Source organism: Orcinus orca, chromosome 1 (genome assembly GCF_937001465.1).
Source record: "Orcinus orca chromosome 1, mOrcOrc1.1, whole genome shotgun sequence".
Lineage (NCBI taxonomy): Eukaryota > Metazoa > Chordata > Mammalia > Artiodactyla > Delphinidae > Orcinus > Orcinus orca.
Window position 1 is genome coordinate 112,658,586 of NC_064559.1, and position 14,248 is coordinate 112,672,833.

General features: G+C 34.3%; 1 protein-coding gene across 2 annotated transcripts in view; it reads left to right on the forward strand.

Annotated features, from left to right (window-relative positions):
• Positions 1–14,248, forward strand: part of RSBN1 (round spermatid basic protein 1) — a 43,126-nt gene that overhangs the window by 9,994 nt on the left and 18,884 nt on the right. The window contains exons 2-3 of one of the 2 annotated variants that reach the window (XM_033435722.2): positions 2,388–2,613; positions 4,151–4,268. In XM_033435722.2, the coding sequence (XP_033291613.1) occupies positions 2,388–2,613; positions 4,151–4,268 (344 nt within the window). Of the gene's footprint in view, positions 1–2,387; positions 3,062–4,150; positions 4,269–14,248 lie in introns of both variants that reach the window. The other variant, XM_004263200.3, reaches the window with a different exon arrangement.

Below are 14,248 nucleotides of genomic sequence, written 5' to 3' on the forward strand. Positions count from 1 at the left end.
TACCTCCTCTGAAGCTTAAAATAACCTATCTATTCATAGGTATTTTTTCTTTTTCTTTCTCTTTCTTTTTCTTTGCTTTTTTTTTTTCCCCTGTGAAATTGCCAAAACATTTAGCAGAGGGTAATTAGATGACTATTTTAAAATTGGTCTAACCTTTATATTTAATGGCATTAACATTTAGTTGCTTGGGAGAATTGCCCAAATTACTGATTTGATATATGGGAAAAGTATTTAGATTAATTTTATCTGGTAAGAAATACAAATTACTGTTACTACGTATTTTAAGAATTCTCAAAGATTTAGTTACATATAAAAGAAAAGATTGCTTTTCCTCTTGCCACTTTAAACAATCTAATTACATTATATTTTGGTATATGATTTCAGTTTACCTATAAGTGATGCTTGCAAATGAAGGGCTTTCTTTTTGTTGTTTAAAATCAAATATTAAACAATGAAAGTCATTTGGTATCTGTACACTCACTTTAAAGTCTGACTTGTACATTTAAATATTTTCCTTAGAAGGTTTTATAACTTCTGTAATATCTGGTGACTTGGAATGATTTTGTATTGAGTGGTGCAATTTGTCATATATTTACACATTATACCAAGTAAATTCTTTACTGTAAAAGTTATTGAACTTGTTCTTCCCAGATGTAGTAATAGGATTAATTGGAGTATCTGTCTTAACACTGAATTACTTGAATCATGTCAGAAGTACTGTTTATGGGTGGATAAATTCTATACAATAAATACCACACCAAGCTTGAAGGTTGGTCAGGACTATACCTGTTATTTAATCCTGAATATTTCTTGCTGGGACTATTTCCCAACTAGTAAATAAAGATGCTATTCTATTTTGGGTTTATCAATCTGTGATACTCCTTTAAAAATTAAAAGTAATATTTTAAATTATAAAAGTAATGTATGTTTATTGTAGAAATTAGAAAATATAGGTAAGCAAAAAAGAAGAAAGCTAGACATTTATAATCCTATACCGGCCTAGATAACTAGCATTAATACCTTGGTGTATATTTTTCCAGATAGTTTTCTGTGTTGTGTATATATGAAATATATATAGATAAGTCATACGTTTTTCTCTTTAGGTCCTTTGCTTCTCTCTAGAATATTTTTCCCTAGAAAACATGCCTGGCTTGTCTTATTATTTAGGACTCAGCCTAAATGTCATCTCCTAAAGAGAGCTTCCCCAGCATCTAGAGTAGCATACTGATACTTTCTCTTTGAAGTCCAAATAGATTATAAGGTCCAAGAGGGTAGGGATCATATCTGTCTCAGTCAACACTGTATCTCTAGTGCTCAGCAGTGTCTCTGGCATATAGTAGGTACTTAATAAATGTTTGAATGAATATTTAATATTATAAAAATAAGATCAGATTATACATATGTTAGATGCTCTGGAAAGAAAGGTAAGATATATACCACTGACCTTAGATTGCTTACAGTCTAGAGGAAAGGTGGAAAATTAATGTGTTAAGTGCTGTAATAGGGGAAGTACAGTATTAAGGAAGCACATAGTAGGAGTAGCTATCCAAATTGGGTGGGAAAGAGTTGTTAGAGAAGGCTTTCTGGAAGCGTGACAATGTAAACATTTCATAACCTTGTAATTTGTCAGTTCTTTTTACCTATAATATAATTTAGAATGGCTGGGTAGTATTTTATCAGTACGTAAGTACCAGAGTTTAATCCATATTCTGTTTTTAGTCATTTAGGGGATTCCCTAAATACCACTGTTGTGGATATCTTTATGTTAACTTTTCTTAGTTATTTTCTTGGGTAATTTTTACTTGGGGGTGGAATTTATGGGACCAAGAATTATAAATATTTCCAAGGCTTTGGTGCATATTCATTTTGGGGGTACCAAATTGCCCTCCATGAAGGTTGTACCAGTTTATATTTCTAGCAACAGTGTATAAGAATTCCCTCCCACCCCCAGTCTTGCCAATTTGTTAGGCAAAATGGTGTCTTAACAGCTTAATTTGTCTTTGATTCGCCTGTATATATCATAGTAACTTGTAGACAAACAGCAAAATATGGCGAGCTTTAATTTAGATTTTACAGTGGTTCCTGAACAGATATTCCATACAGTATGGCATATGTGAAATTATTTGGATATTATCTTTAGTTTTGATTGTAAGTCATATTAAGTTATATGCTTACCTTTGCATTACCTACTTTTTAGCATAATTTTCAATCCAGAATATTTTTGTATTTTAAGATCTTTGTCTCATTCATTTTATAAACATGTAAATTATAGTGGCAAATTCAGAGAAACTGAGAATAGGCTATTTAATTTGAGATTGCATACCTTAAGAAGCTTGTATGTTGACATTAGGCCTAGCAACTAACTTCTTTTTAATTATTGTGGCCAGAAACACCAGATGAAAATGGTAAAACCCAGAGAGCTGATGATTTTGTCTTGAAGAAAATAAAGAAGAAAAAGAAAAAGAAACACCGAGAAGATATGCGAGGAAGACGCCTTAAAATGTACAATAAGGAAGTACAAACCATCTGTGCTGGCCTGACCCGCATCAGTAAGGAAATCCTCACCCAAGGACAAATAAATAGCACTTCAGGAGTTAATAAGGAGTCCTTCAGGTATCTGAAAGATGAACAGCTGTGTCGATTAAATTTGGGCATGCAAGAATATCGGGTACCCCAGGGAGTACAAACACCTTTTATGACTCACCAGGAACATTCTATTCGTAGAAATTTCTTAAAAACAGGTACTAAATTTAGCAACTTTATTCATGAGGAACACCAGTCCAATGGTGGTGCTCTTGTCCTTCATGCTTACATGGATGAACTCTCATTTTTGTCTCCAATGGAGATGGAGAGATTTTCTGAGGAGTTTCTTGCTTTGACATTCAGTGAAAACGAGAAAAATGCTGCTTACTATGCTTTAGCAATAGTGCATGGAGCGGCCGCTTATCTCCCAGACTTCTTGGACTACTTTGCTTTTAATTTCCCCAACACTCCAGTGAAAATGGAAATTCTGGGCAAGAAAGATATTGAAACAACCACCATTTCAAATTTTCACACTCAGGTAAGGTAAAATCATTGTTAAATTATTTAGTAAATACAGGTTACAGTATCTCAAAAGTTTTAACTTCATTCTGTTGCATAGCACATACCAGAACACTTTTGATTAAAATTCATGGTGGTAAAAGTGGTTAAAATTTTTTTTTTATAACTCTGATTGAAAAATCTTAATTCCTGAAGTTCTTTGGGATGTGGCTTCTTACTTGCTTGGTCTAAGAAATGTTCTATACATGTTTTATGTCATTTTTTGTGGAACAAATTTTTTTGGAAAATCAGCTTGAAAACCAATTCAGTTTTTCACAATTTGGATAATGTTTAGTATGGAGGATGTGATTTCGATCTGATAGCCTCAAGGTAACTTTAGTTAAGACTTACCTTTTATGTCATAATAAAACACATGAGGGCATTGGCCTGTTTATTTGTCAGGTTTTTGCTGTTCTTGTTTCTCTTCTTTCAGTAACTTGTTGGCAGTCTGTCCCAGAAACATACCCCATTTATGTGACTTGGAAGTGTCACTAGAAAGACCGCCATAGCCTCTGCTCCTTCTGCCTTTGCACTGTTGTAGGTGAAGACATTTTCTAAAGCCTTGCTTAGGCAGCTAGGCTTAAGTCAGCAGGGAAACCTCTCCTTCCTAACCAGTGGTTTTTAACCAATCATTTTTTCAATGAAGTTATTTTAGGGCATGAAAAGTGGTTGATAATGTGTCCTAGTTTTTTTCTTGCTTGCTTTTCTCATAAGGATTATGAACATGAATGGTCAGCTGTAAGTTTGTATTATAGATATAAATTCTACACAGGTTTAGTGGAGAATATTTCCTCTTTAGAGATTTATGATTATATAACCTATTTTTTCAGGTTACCTAATAATTTGCTGCCATTCTTTTCCTTAAGATTTTTTTTTTAGGTGAATAGACTTCTATAATAAGACTCTCAGCTGCCTGCATTATAGTGGTTTCAAGCCACTTAGATATATATGAAACCTTCTCTAATTTGAATCTTTTTAGTGATTCTTACCATCCTTACCTCCAATGAGGGGAGTATCCAGTTTAGATTTACGAGCTTCAGAATTTCTCTAATTGAAGTTCTCTCTGCAGTAGAGAGAGCAGGAGCAGCCAATCTGGAGAGGTCGCAAGATGGGGCTGCCCAAGATGTTGGAACACGATGTGCAATAAAGGGCTTCGTCTTGGATTTTGGCCTTGTTACCACAATCAGGTACCGAAGTGCTGACTTTTGTAGTAGATTTTGTTTTTTCTTTTTTTTTTTTTTAAAGGAGTTTTGCCCTTTGAAAGTTAAGGAATCCTATTTTTATAAATATTGGAAAAGGGACTGAAAACAGTGCTTTTATTATAGTCCATAATCCTCCTAAGTCCCTATTTAACAAAGAAAGATATTGCTGAGAGCAGAATTAATGTGCTCTATCATTTTTTTAGTTTAGAAAAATGCAGCAAATTTTCTCTTCTAATTGATAGACCAGCAAGCATATCTGAGAAATAAGCCAGAAACTTGGGGGGAAAGAAAGTCTTGGTTTTGTAATGGTGACTTTTTAACTTTCATATTAGTCTCTAGAGGATCAAGCTTATATGTCAATAGACAGTACCCAGTCTAAATAGTTAATAGAAGAAAATATCTCTAAATATTCCCTGCTGATTTTTGTCCTCCAATTAATTTTTTTAATGGAGCTGAAATTTAAATGACTGTACCAACAACTTACCTTGAGATTTACTTTGAGATTTATAAAATAACCACTTTTTAAGAACATATCAGTTTATTATTAAGTTAACTATCATTAATTACTTCAACCACATAAGAATATTGAGGACTATTAAGTAAGTCTTGTGCTCTGGTGATCCGGTAACTTAATTTTATTTATGAATTTTCAGTCATTGGAGAGACATACGGGGTGCGTATAGGAGGTTGTCGTAGCCCACGAAACTATTTTGCAACCAGAATCTTCGGCATACGTTGGGATGGAAGCTAATACAGTAGTTCAAATTTGTTTAGCACTTCATGGTTTATAGAAATGCTTTCACATTCATATCTTAATATTTGAAATAATCTGTGGGGTAGGTATGCAATTTTATCTGTTTTCCATTGAAGAAACTGAGCCTTGGAGATGTTCATTGTTATACAGGGTCACGTAGCTAGTATATAGAAATGGGGAATTCCCTGGCGGTCCGGTGGTTAGGACTCAGAGCTTTCACTGCCAAGGGCCTGGGTTCAATCCCCGGTTGGGGAACTAAGATCCCACAAGCCGTGGGGGTACACCCACCCCCCAAAAAGAAAAAGAAATAGTATGCAAACCTAAGCCACCTGAAAATTGATACATTGTTTTACCATACTCCTTCCCTCATTGGAATATGAGACTAGTGCTTTTATTTGTCTAAACATTGGAGAAGAGACTGATGTTTTATTTGTCTAAACATTCTGGTCAGTGAAATTAAAATAACTCAGTTTAACACAATATTCAGAAAGCTATTCTATTATTTTTCACAAATAACTTTAGATTGTTGGGAATTAAGTGAATACGTTAGGAATTCTGTGTTTTGTGAAGTCTTATGAAGTTCTGTTAAGCCTATAAATAAAGCGAGGTAAGTTTATTACGTTATAGACACAGTTAATAGAAGTTATTTATAGTTTAAATATGTAGCCATGATAATTATTCATGACTATAGTTCAAGACAGTTTATTCAGCAAACATGTATTGAGAGCCTACCATGTACTGCACAATATGTTCTTAAAAGGACTAATTGATGAGCTCAGTCTAGTGGAAGAGATGAATAAACCAGCAATTATAATATAGTTTGATAAATACTAGAATAGAGGTATATACAGGCAAAACCCTATAATAGAGGGAGCACAGTTTGTGGTGTTACCTAACTCAGACTTGAAGTGATTGGAAAAGGCATTTTAAAGATTGTGATGCTTGAGTAGAGTCTTTAAAGAAGATTACTTAGCATAATAAGTGCATTTTAAGCAAAGCAAATAATGGCCTGTGCAAACACATGGAGTCATTAGAGAATATGGCACTTTCAAGGAGCTGCAAATAGCTTGACATACCAAGAGTACATGCTGACTGTTAAGGGGAGTTAACACTGGAGAGATAGACAAAATCAGAATTGTGAAGAGCTTTGTATGATGTGCTAAAAAAAGTTATTACTTTTTCCCAAAGGTAATGGGGAATCATTGGTGAATTTTAATAGGGAAAAGCTATCAAGTTATGTTTGCAAAGATTACACAGTAGTCTGAAGGGTGAAATTGAGGAGGAAAATGAGATTGGAAGCAAGAAGACTGGTTAAACCAGTTACTGTGGTAACTAGATCGGAAATGATCCATGTCGAGACTGATATTGACATTAGAGAGGAAGAAATGAAATTTGAGAAATAATTAGAACATGGGATTAATTGCACTTGATGAGGGAGAAGGATGGAGTCTTAAAAAAATGTGGTTTGGACAAATGGGTGGATGGTGGTGCTGGTCACAAAGTCAATACAGGGTTGAAAAAGTTGGTTTCTAGGAGTGTAAGGTATTGATGAGTTCATGAGATATTTTATGTTGAGGTACTTGTGAAGACTAACAGAAATGTCTGTCAGGTAGTTGAGTAAATGGATCTAAGACTGGGAGACATCTAGGCCGGAGATGCAGAAGTTGGACCATTAGCACGTAGGTGGTCCAGGGACAGCGTTAGAAATGGAAGAGATGAAGCTATGAATGGAATTCTGTGATGCACCCACATGTATGAGGAGCATGGGAAAAGATCAAAAAGAAAGAGAGGTAGAAGGAAGGTTACGGATAAGTTTTCTAGATATTAAGAATGATGGAGGGCTTAAATATCATGTCCGTATTACGGGTCAAGTAAGATAAGGACAGAAAAGTGTTAGGTTGCTTACTTAGGAATTTAATTGGACACATTATCAAGACTGGTGCTTTGCAAACAATGACCATCTAAATACTGTAAATTATGCTTTTTTTTTTTTAGAAGCTTGCTACTTGCTCTATGAATAAATTTGATATCACTAGGGAGCTTACTAGAAATGCAGACTCTCAGGCCCCTACCCAGATCTTCTGAATCAGAATCTGCATTTTAACAAGCTCCTCAGGTGATTCATATGCATATTAATGTTTGAGAAGTACTACTTGAGAACTCACCTGTTCTATCTGGAGGAAGTAAAATGTAAGTTTGTTTTGTGCAAGAAAAATTACAGCTTCTGTTACTTTTATATTTTTAAATTATTGTAGTAAAAAAGCTAGGATGCACAGAGGTGGTTTTTTTTTTCTTTTACCGTTCTATAAAACTCAGTTGTTTTAACACCAAAAGAGGTAAGTTCATGATAAATAGCAATTGAAGCACCGAGCTGATCCTCAAATTTGATTTCTTCTCTCTCAGCAGTTGATACAGGATAACTTTGTAAAGTTGTTTCCAATCTAAAGGACTACATATGTATTGATACAGTATGGTATTTTTATAATTCTGTAGGATTATTCAGGTCTAATTAAGTTTTAAATAGTCATTGGTTAATAACAATTTTGACCAAAAAGTTTTAAGTGTGTGGAATCTTTTGGTCAGTTAATAGAGAAAAATTAGTGTTCACTTAGAGATTTTTTTTTTTTGCTTAGCTGTTATATCTTGTAATTATTGGCTACTTGAAAACTTTTTTTAATGGTTTTCAACTTTGAAGTGTGATAGTTCTGCAATAAGTATGCAATCCTTAGCTCTCCTTATAAAAATGCTGTGGCAGCTGATAAACGGATTGAAAATTCAGATATTCTTCTGGTGATTTTATGGACTAAAAGGATTTTAGAGCAAGTGGGGGCCATTTCCAAGCCTTTGTTTTATAGATGAGGAAGGTCACATTTTGGTTGACCTTTCCCAAGGTTAAATAGTGGCAGATCTTCAAAGAGGAATTGTTTTTTCCTCTGTCTCTGGATGGTGTTTAATCCTGTAGGTGAGGGTTTAGCAAATTTTAACGTGCCTATAAAATGCACATTTTCATTTTGTAGGTCTGGATTGGGGCTTTAGAGTCTGCATTTCTAACAAGCTCCCGGATGACGTTGATGTTGCTGGTCCAAGACTCAGCAAGGCTATAAGTGTTAGATTCTATACATGAATTGCAAATAGAAGCAACAAACAACACTAAAATATATGTGAAGTTAAATGGGGAGTTGTTTTAAGTATCACCATCTGAGACTGATTTCACCTTATAGTATCTTAAGTAATTGAAGGTCGTATATGGAGATGAAGGGTATGTGGTAGGGGAGGGAGGGGATTGATTTTACAAATATGTCTAGCATAATAGGATTTTGTTCTCTTTATCTGGCAGATGTGCGTATTTTAAGTTCTGCTTTTTTTTTAAAAAAATTTCTCCATATGTATAATATTGAAGTCTTTTACCGAGGATCATACTCTTAACTTCAGGTGGTAGTTGAAGTTCTTACAACTGTTACTGTTACCGCTATAAAATGGTAATGTCTACTGTTCCAGAGAAAATCAGCAAATGTTATTTCTTCATTGTGTGTTGTGGTAAGGCTTAAAACGGGCTTATTAGGTGTTCCCCATCTTTGAGTATCATAATTAACATGTTATAGTGTACTGCTACTACTAATTAAGAGAGTAGAACTAGTAGATACTTTGTAGCTTGGTAAATAACTTCGAAACTCTTAAGGAGCTGCACATCAGTGTGTTACATAAAAGGAGAAATAAATATTTTTGGTAGCTGACTTTATAAAGCAGTATAAAAATGGTAGGTTCTGGGTTTTTATTTCTCATTCTAAGTACAGCTTATAATAAACTCATTTTGACTCACACTGCTATATTTTTAAAGTGGGAATGTCTTTCTGTTCACAGGTCACAAGGTTAGGAAGATTGCTGGCTAGCTTTTTCCTTTCTGTTTTTTAAACAATCAGCCCGAAAAGCCTTCTTCCTGAAACATGAGTTCTGCGCAATAATTACTAACCCCCCACCCCCACCCCCGCCACCTGCCACTCCTCCTCCAGGGTTTTTCCATATTGTGTATTTCTAGCTTGGTGTTCTTCTAAGTTTTTCTTTTTTAAAAAGAAGTTTTGTTTGTTTGTTTTCTAGAGCAGTTTTTGGTTCACTGCAAAATTGAGAGGAAGGTATGGAGATTTCCCATATACTCCCTGCTCCCACATATGCATAGTTCCTCCCACTATCAACATACCCCCCCTGCCAGAGTGGTACATACATTACAATTGCTGAACCTACACCGACACATCGTAATCACCCAAAGTTCATAGTTTACATTACAATTCACTCTTGGTATTGTACAATCTATGGGTCTGGACTAACGTATAGTGATAATGTGTCCATCATTATACTAACATAAAGAGTATTTTTACTGCCCTAAAAATCCTCTGTACTCTGCCTAATTCTTCTCTTTCTCCCCTTCTCCCAACCCTTGGCAACCACCGATGTTTTTAGTGTCTCCATTGTTTCAACTCTAAAAGAATGTCATATGGTTGGAATCATATAATATGTAGCCTTTGCAGATTGGTTTCTTCCACTTAGTAATATACATTTAAGGCTCCTGCATGTCTTTTCATGGCTTGATAGCTCATTTCTTTTTAGGGCTGAATAATATCTCATTGTCTGGATGTACCACAGTTTATTTATCCATTCACTTACTAAAGGACATGTTGGTTGATTCCAAGTTTTTTCAATTGTCAGCAGAGTGGCTATCTTAACTGATTTATGGCTATCCTTATTAAAAGGTGTATTATTGGGAGCACAGCTGAGCTTATTTAACACTCAGCAATTGTTATAGGATAACTTTGTAAAGTTGAGTTTCTAATCTAAAGGACTACATATGTATGGACACAGAGCAATATATATATTTAAATTTTAAACTTTTATAGATATTATAAATAAATTTAAAAATTTAACACATGCAAAGCTAATGACTATTTTCTTATAGTCATTATCCCCCTATGTACAAATTGTCCTCCCCTACCCACTGTACCTTTTGATTTTACTCAAGATTGAGTTTTCCCTGTTTGGCATTATGTCTCTTGCTTCCACAGCAGCCTTACTTTTTTTGTTTTTTGGTCTCTACCTACCTCCCTCCAATCCTCATTACACTTCTTCCTCCACTGTGCCCCCAACACATTCTTTGGGAAGTGGTAGAACTCAATTTGTTCTTTGCTTTCAGTGCCATTTCCAGGCCAGAGTTTCTCAAATATGCCAGATCCTAAGAATAATCTGGGGTTGCTAGTTCCAAACACATATTTAGAATCTCAGGTTCCATTCCTGGAAATTTTGATTCATTAAGTCTGGAGTGACGCCTGAGATAAATACCTCAAGTGATTCAATTCCTATGATCAGGCAAGTTTAAGAAACACTGTTTTAAGCTGTATGCCATCTACCAATACTCACATTCCCTTCATTTGACCAGTAGATACAATCCTCTTAGAATTTCATAGAATCATAAACCAAGGGCTTTTGGAGATAATCTTGTCTAACTTCTACCTAGTGCAAATGTTTTTGAAAATCAGTTTTGGATTGATATTTATTCAGGAGCTTGTCTCTTCATAACGTTTCATAAGGCCTCCAGTGGGCCCTCAACATTGTGTAGGAAACTTCTTTTCTTTGGTCAACTTGCTTGCCTTTTCTTCATGATGATTGTTTAGACTTTTTGTCTGTATACATCTTTTCTGCATTCCCTCCTGTTAACGGTAGAGAAGCTATCTCACCTCCTCCTCAGAAGTTAATCCTTCTGCCTGTGTTCTGGATTCTATCCCTCACCTTGTTTAGGATTTTAAAAAAATTGTCACAAAGTATATATAGCATGAAATTTACTATTTAACTATTTTAAAGTATTCACGGGCATTAAATACTTCTGCAGTGTTGTGCAACCATCACGACTATCCATTTCTAGGACTTTTTCATCATCCCAAACAGAAACTCTATACCCATTTGCTTAGGACCTTAACTCACCGCCATCCCATCTTTACCCCTTCCATTCCCATACAAAGAAAATTGCACATGATTTTAAGTGAATTCCTGCTTTATATGTTTCCTTTATTTTTATTAAAAGAATGGTTTTTTTCTCCCCAGAAGTCAGTCTTTATTCTGAATATGAGGTTTATCATTTCTATATATCTTCTAATAGTTTGCTATGCATATATGAATGTATAAACTGTATATAACAATTTTGTGTGATTTAACACTTCATAAATAGTATACTGCATGTATCATTCTACAGATTGCTTTGGTTCAACATTGCTTTTGAGAATTATGTTGATACATGTAATTCTAGTTAGTTCATTCATTTTAACCACTATATATTTTTTGTTGTTTGACTATATCACTTTATTCTCCTGTATTTGGACATTTAACATGTTTACAGTTTTGTAATATTACTGCGTTGAAGTAAGAATATATTTAGAGGTCTATCCTGAGATGTATTGGTATATCTTGTATATATCCCACGTATCCTATACATGTATATCCTGGGATTTCTGTTTGCCTTTTTCTCCTCTTCTGGGATTCCATGACTATTCTGTTGCCTCATTTCAGTTACTCAGATGAGACCTCACATGTCTGAAAAGACTTTCTTCTACCATTACATTTGATTGGTCGTTCAGATAGGTGTGGAATTCTAGGTTGGAGGTCATTTTTCTGCAGATAAAAGGTGTTACTCCACTGTCTTTATTTAAGCTTCTAGTGCTGCTACTGAGAAATCCAATGTCAAGTTGTCCTGTTTTTTTCTCTCTGGAAGTTTCAAAATCTCTTTCCTATAAAATTTCAAAACATTGAGAATAATGTGTCTTTAAATGGGTCTTTTTTTTTTTTGTTTTTTGATTTTTAATTTACGAAATATTTCAGACATATAAAGAGGGGTAAAGAATAATAACAAAAACCTGTGTTCTTGCCGCCTGGCCCAAGGCATAAAGCATCACCAGTGTAGTTGAAAGCAACCTGCAACCTCTGTGATTTTCTCAGATCTCATTGGAATGAGTCTTTTTTTAATTCACTCTGTTGAACGTTTAGGTTTTTTCAACGTGGGAATGCATATCCTTCCATTTGGGTAAATTTTCTATTATTTCTTTGTTAATTTCCTTACCTCAGTTTTCCTGTCTTCTTTTTCTAAAACTTTTGAGTTGGGTGTTAGGCCTCCTGGCTAAACCTTTAATTTTCTTATCGTTCCTTTTATTTTTCTTTGTCTTTTTATTCTACTTTCTGGGGAGATTTTACTATCTTCTTTTTCTCCTGTTGTTTATTTCAGCTGTAATACTTTGAATTTAAGAGCTTGTTCTTATTTTTTGTTTTTTTCATTAAAAAAATAACTTTCCTGTTTTTATTTCATGGATGCAATGTCTTCTTTGATCTCTCTGATGATATTAATTATTCTTGTTTTGAAATTTTCTTTTATGCTCTAAGGTGTCTCTGTTTCATCAAGTTCGTTTTTTGCTTGTCTTAATCTTCTGTTTATGTTAGTTATTTTCTTCAAACATCTGGTGATCTGTTTATATTTAGATATGAGTCAGTACAAAACTGATTAGAAACTCTGTAGGACTTATAATAGGACTTATCATTTGATGACTGGGTAGGGAATCTGGCCATATCATTGTAGAAAAGCTCCCAATATCAGCATTTAGAGGTCTTTTCTTTGGGGCTTTTAATTTTTACAGCTGAGAGTCCACCACATTTTTGCCAGAGGAGCAGAGTAGCTTATATCCTTGTCTGCTAGAATTCTTGGAGCTGAACTATGAAAGTAGGTAGGTGATTTCATCGTTAAAATATATGGAATTTTAATTCCCTCTTTTCAGTATACTGGGTCTCTTCCATACTTGTGCCTGGTATTTTTGTTTCTATAGTCTTCTGGTTAACTTTCTCCACAAAATAGGTAGGATAAGAAAGAGTATAGGAGGGGGAGGTGGAAGGTAAGTAAGTGGAGGGGTCTTACTGACTCTTAAACAGATTTCAAACCCATCTCCTTTGTTTTAGTTCTATGCCTGGTTACCCACCTTCTGTGATACTTAGCCTTTCCATGATTTTGTAGCACGAACTTGCTTTTTGGGTATCTTCTATACAGGTACTCAGTGTTCAAAGTTCTCCATCTGCTAATTCCCCTGTACGTTTTTTTAACCTTCAAAAAATGTTTTGATAGCTTGTATCTATCATTTTTGCTTCTATTCTGTCTGAGCTTCTGGAATTTATAGGCTTTCTATTTTACTCTCACTTGAGTGGGGTTTTGATAAGGAATATAAATAAATCATATGTTCCGTCTGCCTTGTTTAACTAGCAGTCTTCTTCACCTTTACCAAACTCTTTGTGTTAGCATTAAAACATCACACAAGAGAATACATAAATGGAAAGATATAGCACATTCTTGGACTAAGAAGAACCAACATCAAAATGATGATTTCCCCTAAATTATAAATTGAACATAATCCCAATAAAAATACCAATAGTTGTTTTGTTCTGGGACAGTCACCTGACTTGGAAGTTTGTATGAAAAAATAAACAGACAAGAACAGCCAGGAAAACTTTGAAAAAGAAAAGCAATGATGGAGGAGTGCCCTATCAGATACCAATACATTCTAAAGATTTAATTATTAAATAAGTGTATACTAATTTATGAACATTGTTCAGTGAAGCAGAAAAGTCCAGAAATAGACCCAAATACATATAGGCATGTGATATATAAAAATGATAGCATCTCAAATCATTGGTGGCAAGAGAAGGTAGTGTTGGGACATCAGGATATCTAGAATTTATCTTAGTATTCATATCACTGTATACCGCAGTAAATTCCAAATGGGATCAAAGATTTAAATGTAGAAAATGGAGACATAAATGTAAGAAAACATGAAGGAATTCTTTTACAACTTTTAAGTGGCAAAGGTCTTTCTAACTATGACCAAAACAAAAACAAAAATCACTGTAAACAAGGTCAAAAGATAAATTCATATCACCGACAGATAATTAACCTTCCTAAACTGTAAAGAGCTCTAGAAATGGATAAGAGAAATACTAGCAACACAGTATAAAAATAAGCAAGCATTGTAAATGGACATTTCACAGAAAAAGAAATACAAATGGCCCTTTAATCCTCTTATCTGAAAAGACATACAACTTCATTCCTAAGAAAATGAAATTAAAACTACTAAGATGCCAGTTTTTACTTATTTGTTAAACTCCAAAAATTTTATAACATCCTGTTAATGGGGTTATG